Source organism: Colobus angolensis, unplaced genomic scaffold, assembly GCF_000951035.1.
Source record: "Colobus angolensis palliatus isolate OR3802 unplaced genomic scaffold, Cang.pa_1.0 Scaffold14, whole genome shotgun sequence".
Lineage (NCBI taxonomy): Eukaryota > Metazoa > Chordata > Mammalia > Primates > Cercopithecidae > Colobus > Colobus angolensis.
In genome coordinates, this window is record NW_012114488.1 from 941,112 (window position 1) to 954,329 (window position 13,218).

The following is a 13,218-nucleotide window of genomic DNA, read 5'->3' on the forward strand; positions in this document are numbered from 1 at the left end:
TTCTGGCACCAGGACCTGGTTTCACAGAAGACAATGTTTCCCTCAAACATAGGTTGGGGGAAGGTTTTGGAATGATTCAAGCACATTACATTGATTATGCCCTTTATTACACTGTAACATATAGTGAAATAACTATACAACTCACCATAATGTAGAATCAGTGGGAGCCCTGAGCTTATTTTCCTGCAACTAGATGGTCTCATCTGGGGGTGATGGGAGACAGTGACAGGTCAGGAATTAGATTCCCATAAGGAGCATGTAACCTAGATCCCTCACATGTGCAGTTCACAGAAGGGTTCACTCTCCTATGAGAATCTAATGCTGCTGCTGATCTGACAGGAGGTGGAGCTCAGGCGGTAATGACAGCCATAATGGGCAACTGTAAATACAGACGAAGCTTTGCTCACTCGCCTGCTGCTCACCAGCCTGGGGGTTGGGGACCCGATATAAATGATCCCAAACTTCTGATGTCTATTCTTTGGAATATGTCTATTCTTTGGAATCTGTGCTTCCCAGGCAGCTATCCCTCACATACTGAGCTTGAATCAAGTCTCTTTAAAGTAGATTCTGACCCTTTTGATTATTTTAGGTTGAGAATCTTCAAATAAGTATACTCTTAGTAAAACCACTCCTCTTTTTCTTTCTAAAAATATGGACTACACTATTTAGCAAACAGGCAAACAACTATGATGTTCAATGCCTAACCCTCTCTCCCACCAAAAGACTATCTTATCTAGTAAAATTATGGTAAAAACGTACAGATGCTGGGTGCTTTGTGGGAAAAAAAAAATCCTGAACGGGTTTCAGAAGGAAAAATGTAGAAGATGGTAATTTAAGCTCTAGCTCATAAAAATTTTTCAAGACTCTGGGCAGTATTTAATATAAATTAACTTTTATTCTTCATGTATGTCCTCTTGTGGAAAAATCAAGAATGGGATGAAAGAAAAGCAGTCAAACGTCAGACTGAGAAAAAAATCTTATTTCCAAATTAATGCTTTGGGATCTACCCACAATTATCACAGAAGGCAAAACTGAGGAAGGGCTACATGGATCTTGATAAAAAATATTTAAATGATTATTTATCTTTTAGTGTTATTCTAAAATAGTTTCCTACAATGCACAACACCACTGATGTCTTATAGTCCTTAAAAATTATCTATTAGTACTAATTACTAATTAGTACCAATGGGGCCAGGACAATTTATACTTTAGTCTTTATACTAACAAAATGGAAAATTACAGCGATATAAATTTGCATCAAGCCCAAGGAAAAAGTTAATACCAATTATCTAAAACCAGTTTAAACACAGAAATAAGAAACAAGGCAAAGTTTCATTAGAAAAATTTGTAATAAAGATGAAAAGAAAAATGTGTCACCTAATGTAGAGTAAACATACATATCACTGAACTGTCTCAATGGGAAAATACTCAGGTAAACATAAAGATGTTTGTCATAAGGAACAAACAAGGTAATTTTATTAACACTAACATGGGATTTCTCAACCTTGGCCCTACTGACATTTAGGACCAGATAATACTTTGTTGTGGGGGACTGTCCCGTGTACTGTCAAATGTTTATCAAGATTCTTCCTGGTCTCTACCCATTAGTTGCCAGTACCTGTCCTCCTCTCAGCCCTCCCTACCTTCTTCACACTACTTGCTGTGATAAACAAAATGTGTGCAGACACTGCTAAATGTCTCCTAGTAGGCAAATTCTCCCCCAGTTACTGACTTACTATAATTTAAGCGTACTGATACAGCCTAAAAAGTCTCTACAACCAGCTGGTCTCTGACTTCTGAAATTTCCCAGATTAGTCAAATTACTTTAGCCAATTATTTTAGAAACAGTCACAGAATACTTTCTAAACATTTCAAACTAAAAACGTTTTCATTGAGAAGATAAACCAAACCAATAAAAGCTTGTAAGAGATATGCCTTAGACATGACCAAATTAAATGAAGATACAAACAGGGCCTAATAATACAATATTATTTTAACCAAGTGACAACCTAAAAAGTACTGAAACATCATCCCAAATGGATGCTAGAATGGATGTCCACCTGCATAAATTGTACAATGCAAGAAAATGTCTCACTGCGCCCCCGCCCCCGAAAAAAACCTTACCACATAGTACATATTGCTAAATCATACAAGTATAAACTCTTACCTGTAATATACTTCCAAGTTGTTTATGAAAGAACTTTACAAATTCTTTGCTCTCATCATTTTGCTGGGTAAGGGTCAAAACCATGCGCCTTACTGAAGTTAAAAGCTGCGAGGAGCATACTTCATCCATGTGCTCCTGAGAAAAATCCTAGTTGGTTAGAATATAAACTTACCTATTGTTTAAAAAAAGAAAATCAATCCATATAATATAAAATGTTAATTTTTAATTTTCTTGCACAGATGCTCCTCAATTTTCAGATACCCGTTTAGAAATATTCATTCATAAGAAAAGCCAAACTCCTACTTTATTCATACACATTGAGAGGTTTGGCAATTTTGACCCATGAAAGCAGATGATAGCCAGTAAAAGAACTGGCTGATCCAGTACTTTTCACTACTTCCTTTCTGTACCTTTCTACACCTTAAGGAGAACTATTCATGCTACAGCTTCCATTTTGCCAATCTTTCTGTTTTCAGTTAATTTCAAATACTCTTACAAGCATACTCACCTTCTACCCAATTCCCTATTATTTTCTAACTCAGGGTTTCTCAACCTTCGCATTACTGACATCCTGTGCATTGCAGGATATTTAGCATCAACCTGGCCTCTACCCACTAGATGCCAGTAACACCTCCTCCCTACACCACTTCGACAACTAAAGATATCTTCCGACATTCTGAAATGTCTTGAAGGTTAACATCACCCCCTTGGTACTTTCTTAACAAATCACTTCAGTGAAGTGTCTCTTCTTAAACTTCCTTAAGAAGCAGGTGTGAGCTACAAAATAATATGAATCACGGTTAAGTTTCTGAGGTCAACCCCATAAACCATCCATATCAAGTAATCTCAAGGTTCTAATCCTTCTTCTTCTTCTAAATCCATTTAAGCAAATCCTATAACCTTTCTCAGTTCAGTTTTCTCCCCACCCCATAAAACTGACAAAATAAGGGAGCCAAACTAGATGATGTTCAAGGTCCCTTCTCAGACTTAAGCTCATTTAAAATAATGTATGTGTCAAGACAGGTGACTAAAAAAAAACCAAAAAACTGTGCCTGTCTTCAGAGAGTCAAATACTAGTGCAGGAGTCATATATGTACATAAATAATCACTATAAGCTCTGTGCTGTCTGGTAGATAACACTTTTTTAACTGCAGGGATTCTCATTTATCACAAAATACAGTGGCTCACAGGAGACATTACTTAATGAATAAGTATTTTTTAAAAGCACCCACCAGGTGCTCTAAGGAGCTGTAGGAGCATATTGGAGACAACAACAAATACTTCTGAAGAAATATTTCAGCCAGGCAGAAAAGAGTGAAAGTATTTTACATCTTGGATAGATAAGACAACTTGTACAAATGGCTAATATGTGAAAAACTAAAAGTAGATACGGGAAATGCTGAATAATGTGAAGTGAATGTACCTAGATGGAGAGTAGCTAGAGCGGGAAAGCACACCAGATCCAGCAGGAAAGCACACGAGATCCAGCGGTGAAGCCGCTTGAAGACTAAGGAGTTTGGGTAGGATATGGCTTAGTAAAAATGCACTTCATGCCTACTTCATGCCTATTACGACAAGTAGTCTAAGCAAAAGGTAAGAACATGAATTTAGGTTATGCTACTGGAAAGAAGAAAGTGAAGTGAAACTGATGACCCTAAGGAGAAGAATACATTTTTGACTCACTAGTAATGGCATAAAGAGAGTCAAGAAGTCTAACTCAGGTGACTGGGTATAATGCTGCCTGGGCATAATTAACAAAGAAGTTCTACAGTCCTACAAAAAAAGTCAAGATTTGAAGTGAAATGAGACATCATAAATAGTTAAAATCAGATTATTAGTTCTACTCTGTTTACTGGCCTCAGAAACTTGTTGAAATGCTTAATTATTTATTATTTCCTTTCCTCATGAAACGAAATCACTTAAATCAGGGCTATACAGGTAAAGTGAGGAGGAACAATTTAGATTTTAAACAAGGTAACAAGATAAGTCTTGTGTTTTAGGTAACTCTAGAAATGCCAGTAGCGCTTAAAAGGTCAAGTGGAAAACCTATTAAATGAGTGTCGCTAGCGAATTTAGCCTGCTAAAATATCATTAATTTCCTAACATCTTAGACATTGTGTAACAGTTTCTGAGCAGATAATATGTAACTTACATAATTTTTCCATCAAATCAGACACAAAATAGTAAAAACAATCAATTTCCTAACTGAAGGCTATACTCCCTAAGCATAAAGATAAATCAGTTTTTTTAACCCTTATAAAATAACTGTATATATCAAATAAATATTACTACAATTATACCTAATTTAGTTTTTGAAAGACATGTTTACAAGTATTTATTAAAGTTTAAATCAATTCACTTGCAATGGTTTCAAACTCTGAGATAAAAATCTATTTAAAAAATCTACATTCTTTAAATTTATAAGTATATTCTTTTATGGAAGGTAAATATATTCATAGATTTATAAGTAACAGGAAATAAATTCACAGAACAGTTGGTAAAACTGATATATTTATGCCTTATCCCTCAAATTCTTTTTATCCAGTATCTTAAGTACTTCTTGGCTGTAGGTACTATGAGATACTATTCTAGGGAGGAGATACAAGTAATTATGATCCTTTGTCATAAGTGCTATAATGAAAGCATGAACCCAGTATCTCAGGAACAGTGAAGAGAGGAAGGAATTCTGCCTGTAAACACATGCAACAACATTTGCGCTGGCTCCTGAAAAACAGGAGAAACTGACAGAGGAAGAGGAGAAGGTCATTCTCGGTAAGGGACACAATGTGGGCGATGTGCCTTTTTCAATAATGTCAAGTAGGACACAAGGTTTAAGAGACCAGACCATGCTGTAAAAGGTTTTATGAGTGATACTGAACCTGGTCTTCATCCTATGGGTCAGCTGTTTTCACACTTACAGAGTCTAAAGAGCTCAACTACAGCTGAGGGTTGAAGAGTCCAGTCATTTACTAATTCATTCATGTTTACTGAGTGTCTACGATATGCAGTTATTATTTTCGGACAGTGACCAAAAGAGATCAACATCTCAGACGTCATGGATCTTATATTTTAGTATGGAGAGGCAGACAAATATTACATAGGTGAAAGGTGGCGTGCAAGCACTATGGAGGTAAAGGAAAGCAGGTAAAGGATAAGGGAGAGGTTTACTCAGCAACAGTTAACATTTGACCAAACACTTGAGGAGTTCAAGAGAACAAGCCATGTAGGTAGGTATCTGAAGGAAGAGCAATCCAGGTAGAGGTATTATTAGCAAGTGCCAAGGCCTTAGAAGTGCTAACAACTCTGCTAGGAGGGTTGAGAGGTTAGAAGCAGCAGCAAAAGGACAGTAAGGCCATTTAGGAACTGTTGCAATTGCCCAGAACAAGGCTAAGTGTTTCTGTTTTTAGATGGAATAATCTGGACACTATCAGCTGACTTTTTCCTCTCAGTTGTAAAGTCAGATCCTCTGCTGTATCTTCAGAGAAAGCAGTTTCTACAGGTGCTTTCTCAAAGATCTCTCTTCTCTCAAAACATTTCAAAAAAAGCAATTACTTCTGCTGAGGGAAGAAATATAAGCACACTGAAAGCAATTCTCTGTGGTACATATCTTACCAAGAGAAGTATGAGTACGTTATAAGAAACTAGCCCAGTGGCAATGTATTTTGTAGCTTACCATATCTGGATGAAAAGAAAACAATTACTTTTCACTTCTAATTGTTAAAATTTCCATTTTAAATTAGACTGTAATGAGTGCCATCTCAGAAAGAAGTCCTGTCTTCCTATTCCATTTGTTGCACATGTCTCCATCTGCCCTGATCAATGTTATTAAATAAAATTAATAGTGCTGCTTACCAGTCTGATACTTTCAACGTTGATGGAAATATAAACTGGTTAGTTTCTCTGAAGGACAATTTAACATGTCTCAAAAGCTTTAAAAACGTTTATGACCTTTGAATTAAAAATTTTATGTCTAAAAATTGTTTCTAAAGAAACAAAAGTAAACAGATTATCCTCAATCATTGAAGAAGTGTTTATAATAGTGGAAAAGAAACCAGAATAAACACAAATATTTAACAATAGGGACTGAAAAATTAATTAATAGAAAATTGTATTCTATGACTACTTGACCTCCTAGTAGCCATCAACATAACTAACTCCTTGCAGTCCTTCTTGGTCAACTCTGGCTCTGCTTTTGTACAACTTACAAATGCTGACTCACCTGGTCCCACATAACAGTTGAAGGCCCCTGTCTATTCTCACATCAAATGACCTGGCTTTAGGCAGCAGCTACATGCTATAAACTACCTTATGTCTATCTCCAGCTGTGCCTGGAATTCACTGAGTAACCAAATGACTACTTGACTGCTCTATGGTTGTCTAAAACACAGTTCAATTTTAAAGTCCAAAATAAAACTCTGGGCTGGCACGGTGGCTCGAGCCTATAATCCCAGCACTTTGGGAGGCCCAGGCGGGTGCATCACTTCAGGTCAGAAGTTCAAGGCCAGCGTGGTCAACATAGGGAAACACCATCTCTACTAAAAATACAAAAATAAGCCGGGCATGGTGGCACGCACCTGTAGTCCCAGCTACTTGGGAGGCTGAGGCAGGAGAATCACTTAAACCAAGGAGGCAGAGGTTGCAGTGAGCCGAGATCGTGCCACTGCATTCCAGCCTGGGTGATAGAGTAAGCCTCTGTTTCAAACCACTGCCCCCCGACCAAAAAAGAACTCTTCATCTCCCCCTTCTCCCAAGCCTTCTTCATTTCAGTAAATCGTATTTCCTCCCAGTTTTCTCTATCTCCCGACATTCTAACCATTAGTAGGACCTACTGATTTCCTAACTATATCCCAATTATGTATTTCTTTACACCACCCATATCTAAGCCGCTAACATTTCTCTTCTGGTCTCACTGCACTCCTGACCCCCTTATAATCAATTTTCTAAAAACAAAGCAGACTTAGTTTCTCTCCTGCTTAAAACTTCAAACTCTGAGCAAAGTCCAAACTTCTAATCATGGCCTGTAATATTTTATACAATTAGCCCTTGCCTCCCTTTCAACTTAGTCTCATACAAATATCCTCCAACCATATAGGCTTTCCCTCTACTTCCTTCAACATGTGAAGCTAATTCCTACCTTAAGGCCATTGCACTCTGTCTGGAATGATCCTGGTTTACACTGGCTCCTTAGTCATGTCTCTGCTTAAATGTTCCCTCATTAGAAGCATTCCCTGATTATCCAATATAAAACAGATACCATCATATTGCCAAATTTTAATTATGTGCCTGGCCCGTATCACTACCTGATATACAGTTACTTCAATGTCTTATATTTACTTCTGTTACTGCAGTCTGTATTCCCACTCTAGCATGCAAGCTCCATGAGAGCAAAGGCCTTGTTCACTGCTAGGTCTGCCAAAGCTGGCATTAAGCAGGGCATTTTATAAATATTTTGGAAGGAATGTTGTGGAACCATTAAAAAAAAAAGACAGGGGTGGAGCAAGACGGCAGAACAGAAGCCTCTACCAATCATCTTCCCCTTTGGAACACCAGATTTTAACAACTCCACACCAGAAAAAGCGCCATTGTAAGACTAAAAACCAGGTGAGCAATGATGGTACCTGCTTTTAACTTCGTATTGCTGAAAGGGGCGCTGAAAAGGGTAGGAAAGACTGTCTTGAATTGCTGACGCCACCCCTCCCCCAACCCCAGGCAGCACTGACTGCAGCAGTGCAAGTGACTCCTTCTGCTTGAGGAGACGAGAGGAAGGAATACAAAGGACTTTGGTTGCATCTTGCATACCAGGTCAGCTCCAGCTACAGCAGGACAGAGGCAGAGTCGTGAGGTCCCCATTTCAGGCCCTAGCTCCAAGATGACATTTTTAGACACACTCTGGCCCAAAAGGAAATCCACTGCCTTAAAGGGAAGGACCCAGTCATGGAAGGCTTAATCTTGGCTTAATCTTAACCTGCTGACTAAAGAGGCTTTGGACCTTGAATAACTGACAGTGACACCCATGTAGTATGCCACGGTCCTTGGGTGAGACTCCAGAGATGTTCTGGCTTCAGGTGAGGCCCAACGTATACTGAGCTGTGGTGGCTATGGTGAAAGATTCCTTCTGCTTGAGAAAAAGAGAGGAAAAAGGGGACTTTGGCACCTTACGTACCAGTGCAATCACAGTGGGGTAGAGCACCAGGCAGGCTCTTGGGATCCACAATTCAAGAACTTGGCACCTGCCCTGGGCCAGAGGAGAGCCCACTGCCCTGAAGGGTGAGTCCCAGGCCTGGCAGCATTCACCACAAGCTGACTAAAAAGCTCTTGGGCTTTAAATGAATCTTAGCAGAACTCATGGGCCGGTGGTGGTGGTGGCAGCCACCAGGAGAGGGTCCTCTGCCTATAGAAAGCAGAGGTAAGAGTGGGAAGGACTTTGTCTTGTGGCTTTAAGGCCAGCTTAGCCATAGTAGGACAGAATACCAGGTAGATGTCTAAGCTCAAGGACGGTATCTGTGGACCCGATGGGGACCTGGGGGAACTCACTGCCCTGAAGGGAAAGACACAAACCCGCTGGCTTCCCCACCCACCTGCTAATGGTAGGAGCCCTAGGGCCTTGAGCGAATTTAGGCGGTAGCCAGGTAGCAGTTACAGAGGGTCTTGAGCAAGCCCCAGTGCTGTGCTGTGCTGTGCTGTGCTGGCTTTAGGTATGACCCAGCATAGTCCCAGGGGTAGTCACCAAAGAGGTGCCTCCATCACCCCATCTCCAGCTCCAGGCATTTCATAATAGAGATTCCATTTATTTGAGAAAAAAAAAAAGGAAGAGAACAAAAGTTTCCGCCTGGTAATTCTGAGAATTATTCTGGATCTTATCCAAAAATCACCAAAGTGGTACACTAGCTCTACGAGTCTGCAAAAACCACAGTGTTTTTGGGCTTGGGACCCAAGTCCCTTTGAATATCTGGAAAGCTTTCCCAAGAAGAATGGCACAAACAAGCCCAGACAGTGAGGCCTACAAAAAATATCTAACTCTCAATGCCCAGACACCGACAAACATCCACAAGCATCAAGGTCATACAGAAAATCAGGACCTCAACAAAGGGACCAAATAAGGCACTAGTGGCCAATCCTGGAGAAACAGAGAGATGTGACCTTTCAGACAGAGAATTCAAAATAGCTGTTTTGAGGAAATTCAAAGAAATTCAAGATAACACAGGAAGGGAATTCAGAATTTTTTTTTTTTTTTCAGACGGAGCCTTGCTCTGTCACCCAGGCTAGAGTGCAGCGGCACGAGCTTGGCTCACTGCAACCTCCACCTCCCGGGTTCAAGCGATTCTCCTGCCTCAGCCTCCCGAGTAGCCATCATTATTAGGTGCGCACCACCATGTCCAGCTATTTTTTTTTTTTTTTTTGTATGTTGTGGTAGAGGCGGGGTTTCACTGTGTTGACCAGGCTGCTCTCAAATTCCTGACCTCAAGTAATCACCCGCCTCGGCCTCCCAAAGTGCTGGGATCACAGGTGTGAGCCATAGCACCTGGCTGGGAATTCAGAATTCTGTATTCATAGATAAATTTATTAAACAGATTGAAATAATTTAAAAGAATCAAGCAGAAATTCCAGAGCTGAAAAACGCAACTGACATACTAAGGAATGCATCAATCTCTTAATAGAATTGATCAAGCTAAATAATTAGCTTGAAGATAGGCTCTTTGAAAACACAATTTGAGGAGATAAAAGAAAAAAAATAAAAAACAATAAAGCACACCTACAGGATCTGGAAAATAACCTCAATAGGACAAATCTAAGTTATTGGCCTTAAAGAGGGGGTAGAGAGAGACAGAGGTAGAAAGCTTAACAACGTTCAAGTACAAGAAGGTTACAGAAAACCAAGATAGTTTAATTCAAATAAGACTATCTCATGGCATTTAATAATCAAACTCCCAAACATCAAGGATAAAGGTCCTTAAAAGCTGCAAGAGAAAAGAAACAACATATAACAGGGTTCCACTATATCTGACAGTAGAGTTGTCACTAGAATCCTTACAGGTCAGGAGACAGTGTCATGACATATTTCAAGTGCTGAAGGAAGAAAACTTTTACCCTAGAATAGTATATCCAGAAAAAATATCCTTCAAACATGAAGGAGAAATACCTTCCCAGACAAAAGCTGAGGGATTTCATCAACACCAGACTTGTCTGACAAGAAATACTAAATACTAAATACCTTCTTTCCATCTAAAAGAAGACATTAATGAGCAATAAGATATCATGTGAAGGTACAAAACTCACCGGTAATAGAAAGTACACAGAATATTATAACACTGTAATTGTGGTGTGTAAACTACTCAAGTGGAAAGACAAAATGATGATCAATATAAAATCAAATACACATATATCAATATAAAATATATATTATCAATATAAAACCAATCAAAAATAGTACTACAACAACTTTTCAAGACATAGTACAATAAGATATAAAGAGAAACAACAAAAAGTTAAAAAGCAGGGGAACAAAGTTAACATTTACATGAGTTTTCATTTTGTTAGCTTGTTTGTTTATGCAGTCAGTGTTATCATCAGTTTAAAATACTGGGTTATAAGACAGTATTTGCTATCCTCATGGTAACCTCAAATCCAAAAGAATATATGTAACAGACATGAAAACAATAATGCATGTTAAAAAACAAGAAAAGCCTGAGCAAACCAAACCCAAAATAGAAGAAATAATAAAGATCAAAGCAGAAATAAATGAAATTGAAATGAAGAAAACACAAAAGGGCAATGAAAAAAACAGCTGGTATTTTAAAAGATACATAAAATTGGCAAACCATTAAACAGACTAAGAAATAAAAGATAAAAAACCCAAATAATATCAGAGATGAAAAAGGAGACATTACAACCAATACCTCGGAATTCAACAATACATTAAAAAGACGATCCATCATGATCAAGTGGGATTTATCCCAGGGATGCAAGGATGGTTCAACACAGGTAAATCAATCAGTGTAATATATCTTATCAACAGAATGAAGGACAAAACCCGTATGATCATTTTAACTGATGCTGAATAACCATTTGATAAAATTCAACATCCTTTCCTGAAAAAAGCCCTCAAAAAACTGGGTATAGAAGAAACATACCTCAACATACTAGAAGCCATATACAACAGACCCACAGCTAGTATCATACAAAATGGGTAAAAACTAAAACCCATTCCTTTATGATCTGGAACACAATAGGGATGCCCCCTTTCACCACTGTTTTTCAACATAGTCCTGCAAGTCCTAGCTAGAGTAATCAGATAAGAGAAAGAAAGAAAGGGAATCCAAATTGGAAAGGAAGAATCAAATTATCCTTGTTTGTTTATGATATATATAATCTTATACTTGGAAAAGCCTAAAGACTCCACAAGAATACTATTAGAACCGATCAACAAATTCAGTGAAGTTGCAGCATATAAAGTCAACACACAAAAATCAGTAGCATTTCCATATGCCAACAGTAATCTCATTTACAACAGACACAAATAAAATTAAATATCTAAGAATTAACCAAATAAGTGAAAGATCTCTACAATGAAAACTATAAAACACTGATGAAAGAAATTTTAAAAGACACAAAAATGGAAAGATATTCCATGTTCATGGATTGGAAAAATCAATATTCTTAAAATGTCTCGGAATAGGAACAGCTCCAGCCTCCAGCTCCCAGCGTGAGCAACACAGAAGACGGGTGATTTCTGCATTTTCAATTGAGGTACCAGGTTCATCTCACTAGGGCATGTCGGACAGTTGGTCCTGGTCTGTGGGTGCAGCCCGACCAGCGAGAGCTGAAGCAGGGCGAGGCATCGCCTCACCTGGGAAGCGCAAGGGATAAGTGAATTCCTTTTCCTAGCCAAAGAAAATTGAGACACACAACACCTGGAAAATCGGGTAACTCCCACCAGAATACTGCACTTTATCTAGGGTCTTAACAAATGGCACACCAGGAGATTATATCCCACACCTGGCCCAGAGGATCCCACGCCCACAGAGCCTCCCTCATTGCTAGCACAGCAGTCTGAGATCTAACTGCAAGGCGGCAGTGAGGCTGGGGGAGGGGCGCCCGCCATTGCTGAGGCTTAAGTAGGTAAACAAAGCCACCAGGAAGCTCAAATTAGGTGGAGCCCATCGCAGTTCAAGGAGGCCGGCCTGCCTCTGTAGACTTCTCCTCTGGGGACAGGGCATAGCTAAACAAAAAGCAGCAGAAACCTTGGCAGAGGTAAATGCCCCTGTCTGACAGCTTTGAAGACAGCAGTGGATCTCCCAGCACGGAGGTTGAGATCTGAGAACAGACAGACTGCCTGCTCAAGTGGGTCCCTGACCCCTGAGTAGCCTAACTGGGAGACATCCCCCACTAGGTGCAGACCGACACCTCACACCTCACATGGCAGGGTACACCCCTGAGATGAAGCTTCCAGGGCAACAATCAGACAGCAACACTCACTGTTCAGCAATATTCTATCGTCTGCAGCCTCTGCTGCTGACACTCAGGCAAACAGGCTCTGGAGTAGACCTCAAGCAAACGCCAACAGACCTACAGCTGAGGGTCCTAACTGTTAGAAGGAAAACTAACAAACAGAAAGGACACCCACACCAAAAACCCATCAGTACATCACCATCATCAAAGACCAAAGGCAGATAAAACCACAAAGATGGGGAAAAAGCAGGGCAGAAAAGCTGGAAATTCAAAAAATCAGAGCGCATCTCCCCCTCCAAAGGAATGCAGCTCATTGCCAGCAATGAAACAAAGCTGGACAGAGAATGACTTTGACAAGTCGACAGAAGAAGGTTTCAATCAATCAAACTTCTCAGAGCTAAAGGAGGAACTATGTAACCAGCGCAAAGAAACTAAACACCTTGAAAAAAGAATGGATGAATGGATAACTAGAATAATCAATGCATAGAAGACCTTAAAAGAACTGATAGAAGGCCGGGCGCGGTGGCTCAAGCCTGTAATCCCAGCACTTTGGGAGGCCGAGACGGGCGGATCACGAGGTCAGGAGATCAAGACCATCCTGG

At 39.6% G+C, this 13,218-nt stretch overlaps 1 protein-coding gene across 1 annotated transcript in view; it reads right to left on the minus strand.

Moving 5' to 3' along the window:
• PCM1 (pericentriolar material 1) overlaps nt 1–13,218 on the minus strand; it is a 107,326-nt gene that overhangs the window by 20,404 nt on the left and 73,704 nt on the right. Inside the window, exon 31 of the mRNA XM_011934867.1 lies at nt 2,168–2,314. Within this exon, the coding sequence (XP_011790257.1) occupies nt 2,168–2,314 (147 nt within the window). The remainder of the gene's footprint in view (nt 1–2,167; nt 2,315–13,218) is intronic.